At 43.6% G+C, this 12154-nt stretch overlaps 1 protein-coding gene across 7 annotated transcripts in view; it reads right to left on the bottom strand.

Annotated features, from left to right (window-relative positions):
• Positions 1–12154, bottom strand: part of cdc42bpab (CDC42 binding protein kinase alpha (DMPK-like) b) — a 102973-nt gene that overhangs the window by 2109 nt on the left and 88710 nt on the right. For 5 of the 7 annotated variants that reach the window (XM_061754777.1, XM_061754771.1, XM_061754772.1 and 2 more), the window contains 18 exons: positions 10358–10477; positions 9827–9910; positions 9622–9727; positions 8452–8588; positions 8246–8385; positions 7460–7541; positions 6974–7193; positions 6725–6787; positions 6374–6627; positions 6164–6288; positions 5866–6080; positions 5687–5784; positions 4883–4967; positions 4495–4618; positions 4201–4318; positions 1351–1468; positions 1110–1267; positions 506–580 (listed from right to left, as the gene is read on the bottom strand). In XM_061754777.1, the coding sequence (XP_061610761.1) occupies positions 506–580; positions 1110–1267; positions 1351–1468; positions 4201–4318; positions 4495–4618; positions 4883–4967; positions 5687–5784; positions 5866–6080; positions 6164–6288; positions 6374–6627; positions 6725–6787; positions 6974–7193; positions 7460–7541; positions 8246–8385; positions 8452–8588; positions 9622–9727; positions 9827–9910; positions 10358–10477 (2322 nt within the window). The remainder of the gene's footprint in view (positions 1–505; positions 581–1109; positions 1268–1350; positions 1469–4200; positions 4319–4494; positions 4619–4882; positions 4968–5686; positions 5785–5865; positions 6081–6163; positions 6289–6373; positions 6628–6724; positions 6788–6973; positions 7194–7459; positions 7542–8245; positions 8386–8451; positions 8589–9621; positions 9728–9826; positions 9911–10357; positions 10478–12154) is intronic. The other 2 variants (XM_061754773.1, XM_061754774.1) reach the window with 2 other exon arrangements.

Genomic DNA, 12154 nt, shown 5'->3' with positions numbered 1-12154 from the left:
AGGTCATCACAGACGATGGCAGGAAATGGAGGACGACAAATAGCAAAGTAATTCCTTCTTATTTCAGATTTCATTCATTCCCTTAATTTGATATTAACGAATTCTGTAGTCTTGTCTTTTTTTTTTTCCCCCTTTTAGATTTTTTTCAAACATACTAAAAATACAAATTGTACTTAAGTGTTCACATCCTTGTCCATGGAGCTCAAAACTGAGCTGAGGTGCATCCACTTGACTGGACTAGAGTGGGAAAAGTACAGAGCTGTCTTCGATATAAGTTGCGTGCGCACGTCAGAGAACAAACCAAGCGTGAAGTCAAAGAATTGTCAGTCGAGCTGAAATGCTCTGGCGAAAGATGTGACGAGGTATCGTGGCACGTGGGTACGTTAGTGGACTTAGCACACATTCATCACAGTGAGGATGTGTGCTGGTATGCAGACGCACGCACGCGTTGTGGGGTGCTCTCGCTTGTGTGTCGGGTGCACGTCGTTGCAGTTGTCGACATTACCTTCATCTTACTAAGCAAGGTCCTTAAAGCCCTTTTCAGATCGGGGGTCTTCTCCGACGGCGAAACTGCCTGCCACTGCAGAGGAGAGTTCAGACTCAGCGCCGCACCCACAGACACCATGCTGGGGTGGGGGCGGGCGGGCGGGCGGGATGAGGGTGCGAGGGAGGTGAGAAATGGGGCAGTGGCGGTGAAGTTGGAGACGGGGAAAAGGGAGGAGGAAGGGGGTGGGCTTGTTTATATGGGGGGCAGAAGACACCCATAACCAAACAACTACAGCGCTTACTGTCATGAGGCGTGACATGACAGACTTTCCTTTCACAGAACAGGAAGTGACACGATGGAAAGCTAAAACCCAGCCAACGCAACACCACAGGGAGGCAAGACCGGGAAGAGCCGCCGAAGTGGAAATATGACATCACAGGGCGCTGACCAATCAGCGGGTCGGAACACGGGGATGGGGTAAAGCGCCTGCCGGGATGTTTGTGGCGGATGGGGAATATACAACAACTATGATCACATGCAGAGACACAATCGTCTTGTTGGCTCGACTATCAGTGACTATTTCCCCCGATTAGTTCTTTCTCCTGAAGTTGTGCGCACTGACCTCTCTGTCAAACTGGGAGAGGGGCGCATCCCCGCAGTCCATGCCCCCACCCGAGGACAGGGAGCTCTCCGAGGGCGACGTCATGGCCTGCCGCTTCGAGCCGTAGCTCCCGCCCGACAGCTCCCGACGCAGGGCGCTGCCGTTCTGGGAGGACGAGCCTGTGACGATGCCAACCACGTCAGAAGGGAGTGAGGAGCAAGCCCGAGAGCCTTACAAGGCAGGGATGACGTCGGCCACTCACGTATGCCCAGTCCGCTGCTGGCGCTCATGGAGCGGCCCGGCTCGGCCCTGTTCTTGGTGATGGAAGGGATGCTGACCGAACCGCTGAAGCCTGCGCGGCTCTCTTGAAGGCGGACATTCTAAATTAAGCCACACACACACACACACACACACACACACACACAAAAAGTAAAGAGACTGATGCAACAGGATGATGCAAAACTTTGCAAACACCTGAAGAAACTGAAGGTTGAAAATATTATGGATTCCTGGTGCATACTTAAGCACAGGTCACAAATGTTCAATAGTCAGAGCTTTGGGAATGCCAATTCAGAAGCTTAATTTGAGCTTGCAAAACCAGCTCTGATGCGTGTTTGGGATCACTATCCTGTTGGAACACTCAATTGTGTCCAAATTTCAGATGCCTAGCTGCTGATTTGATGCGAATCCAGTATTTGCACAACCTACTTCTGGAAAGCACTTCCTTCTGACCCCGGTAACTGGTGGAATGGGACAAAGCACCCGCAAGAACTTTAAATGCCTTATCTTTTGTTTCAAACAAGAAAGAAAATTAGCAGTTTGGCTTCAAATCATGTCATCGACCCGTAGTAAAGCTCATTAGTGCAGCACACATGAAGTCGGCGAACCTGTTTTCTGAGTTTGGTCATGTGACGTTCCCTATACAGCGGAATTGAAGGATGAAATTTTATGTAGTCATCCTCCTTTCATTATTCCATTCACTTTGTGCCTGTACCAGCAAAACAACACCAGCGTATGATCCTACTACCTACCACCGTAACACACAGTATTCTGAGGTGTTAAAGCCTCACTTCAACTCCCCCAAATACTCCGTGCGGCGAAATAGCTCAATCTCTGTCTCGTCCGACAAAAAAAAGAAAAAAAGTAAATCAAATCAAATCAAATCAATCAATTAAAAAAAAATAATCCAGAAGGCATTTGGTTCGTCCATGTGGGCAACTGCAAATTTCAGTAAAGCTTGAAAGTGTTGATTTCAGAGCAGGGGATTCTTTCCTGTTGGGCGCCTTCTCAGTCCATGGCCTCATGAAACTTAATGCACTGTGGACACCACCCTCTTCCAGGTCCTTCCCTCAGGTCGGCGCTATTGATCAAGCCACCCACTTTTCGAGTGAGCAAAAGTATTGGAACAGATATGATTAAATTAACTTAGTGAATAACTCAATATTTGGTGTCATAACCCTTACTTGCAATAACTGCATCAAGCCTGCAACCCACTGACTCAACCAGACTGTTGCATTCTTCATTTGAAATGCTTTTCCAGGCCTTTACTGCAGCCTCTTTCAGTTTTTGTTAGTTTCTGGGGGTTTCTCCCTTCAGTCTCCTCTTCAGGAGGTAAAATGCATGCTCAATTGTATTAAGGTCCGGTGATTGACTTGGCCAGTCTAAGACCTTCCACTTTTTTGATGAAGTCCTTTGTTGTATTGGCAGTGTGTTTTGGGTCTTGTTGCGTGATTAAGCTTCTCCCGGTTAGTTTGAATGCATTTTTCTGTAACTTGCCCGACAAAATGATTTTGTAAACTTCATAATTCATTCTGCTGCTACCATCTAGAGTTACATCATCAATAAAGACTAGTGAGCCTATTCCAGAAGCAGCCATGCAAGCCCAAGCCATGACATTTACCTCCACCATGCTACCCAGATGAGCTTGTGTGTTTTGGATCAGAAGCAGATCCTTTCTTTCGCTATAATTTGGCCTTTCCATCACTTTGGTAGAGGTTAATCTTGGTCTCATCAGTCCAAAAAAATATGTTCCAAAGATTTTGTGGCTCATCTCTGTACTTTGCAAAATTACGATTCTTTTTGCTGATGAGTGGTTTGCATCTTGTGCTATGGCCTATATATTTCTTCTCGCAGAGGTCTTTTCTTCGAACAGCGGCTTGTGATGGCTTCACCCCTGCCCTGTGGAGGTTGGCAGTGATGTCATTGACTGTTGTCTTTGGGTGTTTCTTCACAGCTCTCACAATGTCTCTGTCATCAACTGCTGTCGATACCATTGGCCGACCTGTTCGATGTCTGTTGCTCAGTACAACCAGTAGTTTCTTTAGTTTTACAGAGGGTAAGATGTCACCTTCCAAATATAGAGAAATTCTTCAAGAGAACTTGCTCCAGAGTGTTCTGGAACTCAGACTAGGGCGTCGAGTCACCTTCCTTCAATGACCCAAAGCGCACAGCCAAGATAACAAAGGAGTGGGTTCAGGAACAGCCTGTGAATGTCCTTGAGTGGCCCAGCCACAGTCCGGACTTGAATCCAATCGAACGTCTCTGGAAAGACCTAAAAATGTCTGTCTGACACTTCCCATCCAACCTGACTGACCATGAGAGGATCTGTAGAGAAGAACAGGTGTGCCAAGCTCGTAGAGACATACCCAAGAAGACTTGAGGCTGTGATTGCTGCCAAAGGTGTGTCAACAAAATATTAAGCCAAGGCTGTGAGTACTTATGTACCTATTATGTTTAAATATTTACATTTTCAATAAATGTGCACAGCCTGCCTGAAAATATGTTTTGACTTTGTCATTATAGGATATTTTATGTCGATTGTTTTCTTAAACTATACTCAAATCAGCTTGAGAGTAAGTCTGTAACATAGCAAAATGTGGAAAATGTGAAGGGGTCTGAATACTTTCTGGTGGCACCGTATATGCACAGTGTAACCTCTTGCTTCAAATGTCTCTGAAATTATACAATTCACGCAACATATTTGGGAAAAATACAGCTCTAAAGTTAGACAAAACTTCTGAGTTCGGACCCATACTCAGCCTCCTCCACTGTGATGGTTTGTGTGTGAATGTTAATCAAGTATTTGTATCGTTATCTTAGCGTGACTACATACCATGGGCAGGTCTTTGAGAATCTGGATCCCGTCCCCTGGTCCCATGTGAGCAACGTGGTTAAAGTTTGTGGGGTTGGAGATCAGCTTGTTCCTCATCTCTGGATCCCGCAGCATTTCTCTGCAGTCACAAAAGCACTTTTTAATAAAGGGTTCAGTATTTAGTTGGTACCGACGCAGACTTGTGATATATTATTTAGTGTCTAGGTCAACAACTACACTGGTTATTTCAAAACCTTTCTGTCTGTGAATAAAAACTGAGAATTATGAATGTTGGATTCATGCCTGGTGAAGTACCTCCTCTGCTGAAGTCGCTCTTCCTCTGGCACCCTGAAGGAGAAGCGTCTCTTATTGTTCATGCTGCGTACCATCTGCTTCCTGCTGTTGTCTGACGTCTCCGGGACGACCAGCTCGTCGCCCTCTGGAAGATCACAACAAAGCCACGGGCGTGTTTACATCAGTGACTGCAAAGCGCTACACACACACACGGTAGCTGAAGACATGTTCAATGTTGCCGCAAACACATCTGGTGCTCGAAAACCATGCAGGCTGTTACTAGTCTGTTACAACAACCAATCAACTGTTATAATTCAAAATGTGAGATGAACACAAAGCAGATGAGCAGTTTTGTCATTACAGTTGATCATTTTTATGTTGTTGATGAATGAAGTGAAATTGCACATACCAGCCGTTTTGTTTCTAAAGTAGATGAGTCGCACTGTTTCCAGTCCTAGTAGGTTCAGAGAGCCATCAACATTCAGAGGTCGTACCTGTAGTCACCCACGTGCAAAAATTGCCACAACGCCATCATATTTCATTTGTTCGATCAAATACAAGCACTTTTGGTCATGGAGCGACTCTCTATTTCTTCCACGAGAGGGAGACAAAGGCTGGATTTTCGCTGCAGGGTTTAAGTGCCCAATTCTGATTTAGTGCCAAATCAGATTATTTACATACTTTTGGGTACATTTCACTGAACACAGGAAACCAGCTGCAGGTGCCCAAAATACAACTACAAAATTGTCAACACCTGGCAGCAACATTTTGACAACATAGAAGTCATATAGTTGGCCTGGACTGACTCTTATACCATTGTTTCAAATGGTTACTCCACTGGCTGCCATCAGCGAGTCCTGTATTTTTCTTATTTAATGATCAACACACCTCTAATGCGCCATAATAAGACCAAATTGAATGGTGTTTTCACTGTAGTTTAGATGTACAACAGGTGTTTATATATGCGTATATATATATACCTGTATTATATACATACGCTGAAATTACATTTGCAGTTATCTGATATATATCATTCATATTCACGGTTGGAAGAAGCCTCATTTTGATCAGATTTTTATCTTTTTACGCTGCCATGACACACATGATTTGTAACACAGGAGCAGGAAAATCTGAATTGTCTTACTTGAACCATGTAGCATAAATACAGCACATTAGTTTCAGATCATGACAGTTAAACAGCAAAGCAACAGACCTTCTTTAGCGGGATGGTCTGAATCCACTCCATGGTGTTGACATCAAACACATCAACTGCATTCTCACTATACACCGACAGGTAAGGGGCATTGTAGCCTGAAGAGGGGACAAACGTTATTGGTTATCCATTTCTGTTAGGGCCGCATCAATGTCCACTATATCTTGGAGAATGCTTACAGGCGCTGTTTGGCACAGCAGGCCACATGAGCTCCTGCTGGCGTGACCTGCGACCCTGAGAGTCCACGTACACGCCGATGGCACTGAAGCACAGCAATAACTCCTTGCTGGAAATCTCCACAGCACAAAGGGCATCCAGGTTCTGCTGAGGGATAAATGCTAGGGTGTGATCCTCAGGGTGGAGCAGGCTAACTGGAGACACGTCACCGTGGACACTGTGGAGGCGATCAGAGGAGGTTTTGAGTCATAGTCAATAAAAATGTACTTTAAACTCTCACAGGGTCACCTGATCAAGTACCTGTAGCGGGTGAAGCCAGACTGGTAGCCCACATAGAGCCGCTCATTCAGCAGACCCATCCATTGGACAAGACCTGGAGCCTGCAGCTCCCGCAGCCGACGGTGGCGGGCTTTGCTCTTGTTCACCTGAAGTGCAAGGACGACGTATTGAATAAGCAAAAATTGAACAACGTTACACCAGGAATTAAATGTAGCCTAAGTTTTTACAAACCTCATAACACATGATTTGCCTCTTCATGGCTACACAGAGACATGTGATCGAGCCGTTTCGGACGGGCCCGGAGACGAGGGTCTGACAGCCTTTTGTCTCGCCAAGCTTGTAGGAGTCGATCTCGCGGCCATCCAGGGCCTGCGAGGGGAAGAGTCGGACGTGGCGGTTCCTTCCAGAGATGACAGCCAGCAACTGCTCTTGTGGGATCAGGTCGATGTGGTGCACCTTCTTATTGTCGCCCACCCGAATGATTTCTGAGGACGGATGCAGTGTTAGAAGGGTCATAGAGCGAAACAGGTCATCAATCGACCATCTATTTTAAGTAATCAACTAACAAGAAGTCGCTCTTACCATCTTTGGTGACATGGATGACAAAGAGCCCTTCTTCGTTGCCCAGGGCGACACGCTCATGATCTGAGGGCAGAGCAGAAAAATGGCTTTTTGAGAGCCTGACGTGGTGAATGCCAGCTCTAATCAAATAGGTTGTCTACAAATCAGTCAGGAATCAACATAGGTCATAATAGATCTGTGTGTGGAACTACTCGACTAAGATAAATGACATAAGGAGGTTGTGGCTGTCTTTCATGTGTGAATTGTCACCTATGATAGCGGCAGACTGTGTCGTCTTGATGAGTGGCAGCGTGCTGTCGTAAGCCTCCTTGGGGACGTAGACAAAGCGCTCCTTGAGCTTGTTCTTCTTGAGGATGCGATGAAGCTCACTGAGAAGACCCACCCACTTGTTTCTCTCCTGGTCACTGTCAGCAAGAATCAAGATGGACGGCTTGTGGCTGCTGGAGGGGGAGAGCTGAGACGCTGTTACCTGTAGGGAGCACAGAGACATAGTGTGAGCATGGGGGATTTAATAAGGTTTCTATTTTTATTTTTAGTTGTTGATGCGACAAATCATAATGGTGAAGAAGGCAAACATTAAATTGTATCATAATCATTATAGATGGTGGCTCTTTTCTCCAGACCCATATCCGGTTACTTGGAAAGAGGAAGGAAGGATCATTTAATCTGATCTGGCTGAGTTGCTTTGTTGCAATACAAACAGCGTAAAGATGAATACAGATGAGAAGAACCCACTCTGAATATGCAGGGGATGTCTTTACGGCTGGCATGGATGACATCAGAGGCCAAAACAGAGCTGACTGAAAACTCTTCATCCCTGGATGAAACAAAGCAAAGAAAGACAAGGTCAAACATGCAGCAACCGGTGCTGTTAAATCATATTTACAATCTATTTAATGATCAATTTGGACATTTGTGTCACTGGAAATACTAGTTGATGGTTTCCTCACGTAAGGTTCGGCTTCATCTTTCAGGGTTGAAAACAAGACAACTCAGGACTTTATACAAGACTTATCTTTTAAGACCAAATTATTTGCACACAATTGGAGACATAAAAGGCATATGAACTAATATAAAAAAAGTGTGGCTCTTACCGACAACATGAAACTATCATGTGCAGTTTTACATTGACATTTAAAATTAATATTAAAGCTTTAAAATAAAGTTGACGGTACTTTGGCTTGCATTAAAGAGAATAGTCTGTAATATTGGTGGACCGGCCTTGACACTTGCGTTATATTAGCGCTAACCATTTTAGCGTTACATTTCAGAGGGGTGTACAGAGCTTGTAAAATCTTTACTGCACACTCAAATGATCAGACAATGTTTATTTTGAGAAATGCCGTTTTTTTGACAGTGTTTGGCAGGAACATGGTTGGTTTCTGTCCTAATGCATGTTTAGTACTGTCAGTGCTATTGAAATGTGGCTTAAAATTAAGAAGGTACAACTGTGGCAGAATCTTTTTGAGGTCCTCACCATCTTGTGTTTAGTGCTACGTGACCAGCGCTACACTTTCTTACCTCATATCTATGACTTGGCTCACAATAACACTCGGCTGTGTTGTCTTTCCTTCCCCTAGCTCATAGAGAAACAGTTTGAAGTCGCACACCACTGCCATTGCCCTCTGCCAGCCCTTCTTTACCCCTGTTGGTTTAGGGACCTATAACCCACAAAGAATGTTATTGCAATGGTAACGTAAAATAACGGTATTTACGAATTCTCTCACCCTGACATGCCCTTCATATGCAGTACCAATGCCCCTCTGAGGGTCAATGCCGAGTGGTCCTTTGGTCTGATCCTGTGGAACGGGACATACTGCTGGAGCCTTGTCTGCACATGTTACATGGCAGGAGAAGTTGCACACTGGATGAGGAGACAGCATGAGACAGGTTAGAGGTGAGATGGAAATTACTCTTTTGTGACGTTTTAGCCCCTTTTCCACTACTCAGTAGCAACTTGCCCCGTCACGGTTGTAGTCACTGATTGACACGTCTACTGTCAAACATGATACGATTTGTAGTACTAGGTCAGTTTGTGGTTCCAAGCAAGCTGTGCCTATACAGGAAGAGTGACGTAAACCACTGCTCATTGGTAGATCTGATTCGTCATCACCAAGTCCTTACCGAGTTTTCCCAAGTATAGTATTAATTATAGTATTATACTTTTAGTATGAACTGACACATACATGAACGTAACACATACTAATGTCACCTTACCCCATCTACTTCAGGTCTGTGGGTACTGCTTTGTTATAATCCACAATCTCCCTTCGCAAGGATGATGTGTTAGGTGCTGCCTTCAATCAGCCGCTTATAATTAATGAATGTCTCTCCTTACTGTGGCTAGTATTGCGATAGTGTCTAAACTGACCAAGCACAACTGTAACAAAAAGGTAAGTACAGTGTAGTCGAAAAGGGGCTTTAGTACACACTCAGTGGTGACAATATTACCTGCCTCAATAATAAGAACCAATACAATGGGCGCATTGACGATTCTTCCTTGACAAAAATAATAACCAGTTTTATTTGCCACTGTCAGAGAAGTATTGATTTAACTTTCTTCAAGTTATGTAATCTTTGTAATAGTTTTCAGTTGTATAGAACTACATTGTAATATTTTGGTTGCCCTTTTCCCTACATGAGAGAGAGACAACATTTCAGTGTGCAGTTCTACTAAACTGCAAACACAGTAATAAACATATTGTTAAATAAAATACCTAAAAACTGAGAATTATTTTATATGATATAATTTAGAATTTATTTTGAGGCAAAATACTGTTTTTTGTGTTGGATCTCTTTAGCTGCATCTAATGTGTCAGGTGAGGCTGTGGCTTTGTAACCGAGTTAACAAGTACTGTAAATCCCATGAAATATACTTTCTTCAGCAGAGGTCTTACCTTCACAGGTGCAACCTTGGCGTATGAGTCCCACCATGAGGGAAGTGCACTGGTTACATTTAGTCGGCGTGCTGAATGACTTCACTACAAACTGATGTGCTTTTGGCTTTTAAAAAAAAAAAAAAAAAAGGTGGAGAAAGGTAAGATTGAATGCAATTTTGAACTTGACTGTAACTGTGACCAACAGTAGAGGAAAATGGCGAACCTTAGGGGAGGAGCGACCGATACTGCCATACCCTCCTGAGCGCATAGTGGGGGTCTGGACTGTACGAGGAGAATGATCTATCAACTGCAGAATGAGGGACACAGAAACAAAGCCATGAGGGAAGAATGAGGAGCGGGTAAGTTAGACCAGCTATTTCACTCACATCAGGCAAATATTTTTTTAAGATGTCATTTTGTGAAAGCCTATTCACAAAATGCATTCCACATACTGACAACATACCAGCCTCCATGTTGTCTGACTAATCATTGAACTGTTGTATCTTGCATTTCTCAATAATTGTGTTAGTGACAATTCACAAGGTCAAACCTGTCAGACAGTGTCACCATTGTGAGCTGAACACTTTCCCACATTGATTTGGTATGGCAAGCATGGCGACCCACTTAAAGCTGCTCTACAACATTACAGGCGAAGAAATCACAAAATTATTTTTAAACATGCAGCGGTAGCAGTGAATGCTATTCTGCTGACACATGCCACAGCTCAGATTGAGTGAATGTGGAGCTGTCTCACCTCTATAGGCTCCATATCGCTGGCCATGGAGGGTGAACGTGAGCGGGTTTTGAGGTGGGACTTCTGGTCGTCTTCCCGGGATGGAGTGTTGGAGGATGTGAAATTATCCATTGAGTCCACCTGATGTGATGAAAGAAAGATGAACCAAAATGACAGAAATATGGGGAAGGCAAATATAGGCCATTTCCCAAAAATGTGAATATCATGAAAAAGTATTTATTTCCATAATTCCACTGAAAAAGTTAAACTTTGATAGATTATAGATTCAGGGCACACAATTTAAACAATTTCAAGTACTTATTTGTTTATTTATTTATTTATTTTTACATAATTTGGGCTTTCAGCTCATAAAACCCACAAAATCAGGAATTCAAAAAAATTTGAATACTATGAAGAAATCAGTCCAAATTTTGTTTTAAACTGAGTGTTACACGCTAATCATCCACTAAACTCAAAGCACCTGCACAGATTACCCCAGGTGTCATTAAATTGCTTCAGTTTGGCTCAATTGTCTTAGTTGGGGTTCAATATGACGAAGACTGCAGACTTGACAACTGGCTAGAATACCAACATTGATTACCCTCCATAGAATGGGTGAGCCACAAAAGTTCATAGCTTAAGGAGGCTGGGTGCTCACAGACTGCTGTGTCCAAGCATATGAATGAAAAGTCTAGTGGAAGGACAAAATGTGGCAGGAGAAGATGCATCAGCAAAAGAGATGACCGTGGTCTTAAGTGGATTATCAAAGAGAGAAGATTCAAGAATCTAGCAGAGATCCAGAAAGAGTGGAATGAGGCAGGAGTCACAGCTTCAAAAACCACCACATTTAGACGCATCCGGGAGATGGGCTACAACTGTCGGGTTCCTCGGGTCAAGCCCCTTCTGAGCCTGAGCCAACATAGGATGCGTCTCAACTGGGCCAAGGAGAAGAAGGACTGGACTGTTGGCCAGTGGTCCAAGGTCCTCTTTTCCGATTAAAGTAAAGTGTGCCTTTCATTCGGGAATCAAGGTCCAAGGGTTTGGAGGAAGACTGGTGAAGAATAGTACCCAAGCTGCTTGAGGTCCAGTGTGAAATATCCACAGTCTGTCATGAGTTGGGTTGCAATGTCCAGTGCAGGTCTTAGTAAACTCTTAAATCCAAGGTCACCGCAACAGTCTACCAGAATATTTTAGAGGACTTCATGATTCCTTCTGCTGAAGATCTGTATGGAGATGCAGATTTCATCTTCCAGCAGGACCTGGCCCCTGCCCATGCTGCCAGAAGCACCAAAACCTGGTTTGATGCCCGTGCCATCCCAGTGCTTGACTGGCCAGCCAACTCGCCAAATCTGAAGAGGAAAATGATGGGCACCAAACCCAAAAACAAAGAACTAACAGCAAGCATCAAGGAAATCTGGGCTTCCATAACTCCCTCAATGCCACAGCGCATCAAGGCAGTGATTAAAGCAAAGGGATTCCCAACCAAGTATTGAAGATTAACATATCGTTTTGAAAGTACCATATTTTGATTGATTTAATGTGACCCGAATTTCCTTCTTTTTTTTTTTCTACAAAAACTGAGAAGTAAATGGGGATTTCTTCACAGTATTCAAATTTTTTGAATTCCTGATTTCATGGGTTTTATTATTGTTATGTAAAAATGAACAACTAAATACTTGAAAATGTTTAAATCGTGGGCCCTGAATCTATAATCTATGAAAGTTGAATTTTTTGAATGGAATTATGGATATACATAAACATTTCCATGTTATTCTAACTTTTTGGAAAGGGTCTGTATTGGCAGTTGACCATTAATGT

The sequence above is a fragment of the Phyllopteryx taeniolatus genome, chromosome 18 (assembly GCF_024500385.1).
Source record: "Phyllopteryx taeniolatus isolate TA_2022b chromosome 18, UOR_Ptae_1.2, whole genome shotgun sequence".
NCBI lineage: Eukaryota > Metazoa > Chordata > Actinopteri > Syngnathiformes > Syngnathidae > Phyllopteryx > Phyllopteryx taeniolatus.
Note: the sequence above shows the minus strand (reverse complement) of the source record. Positions and strands in the feature narration are given on the sequence as shown.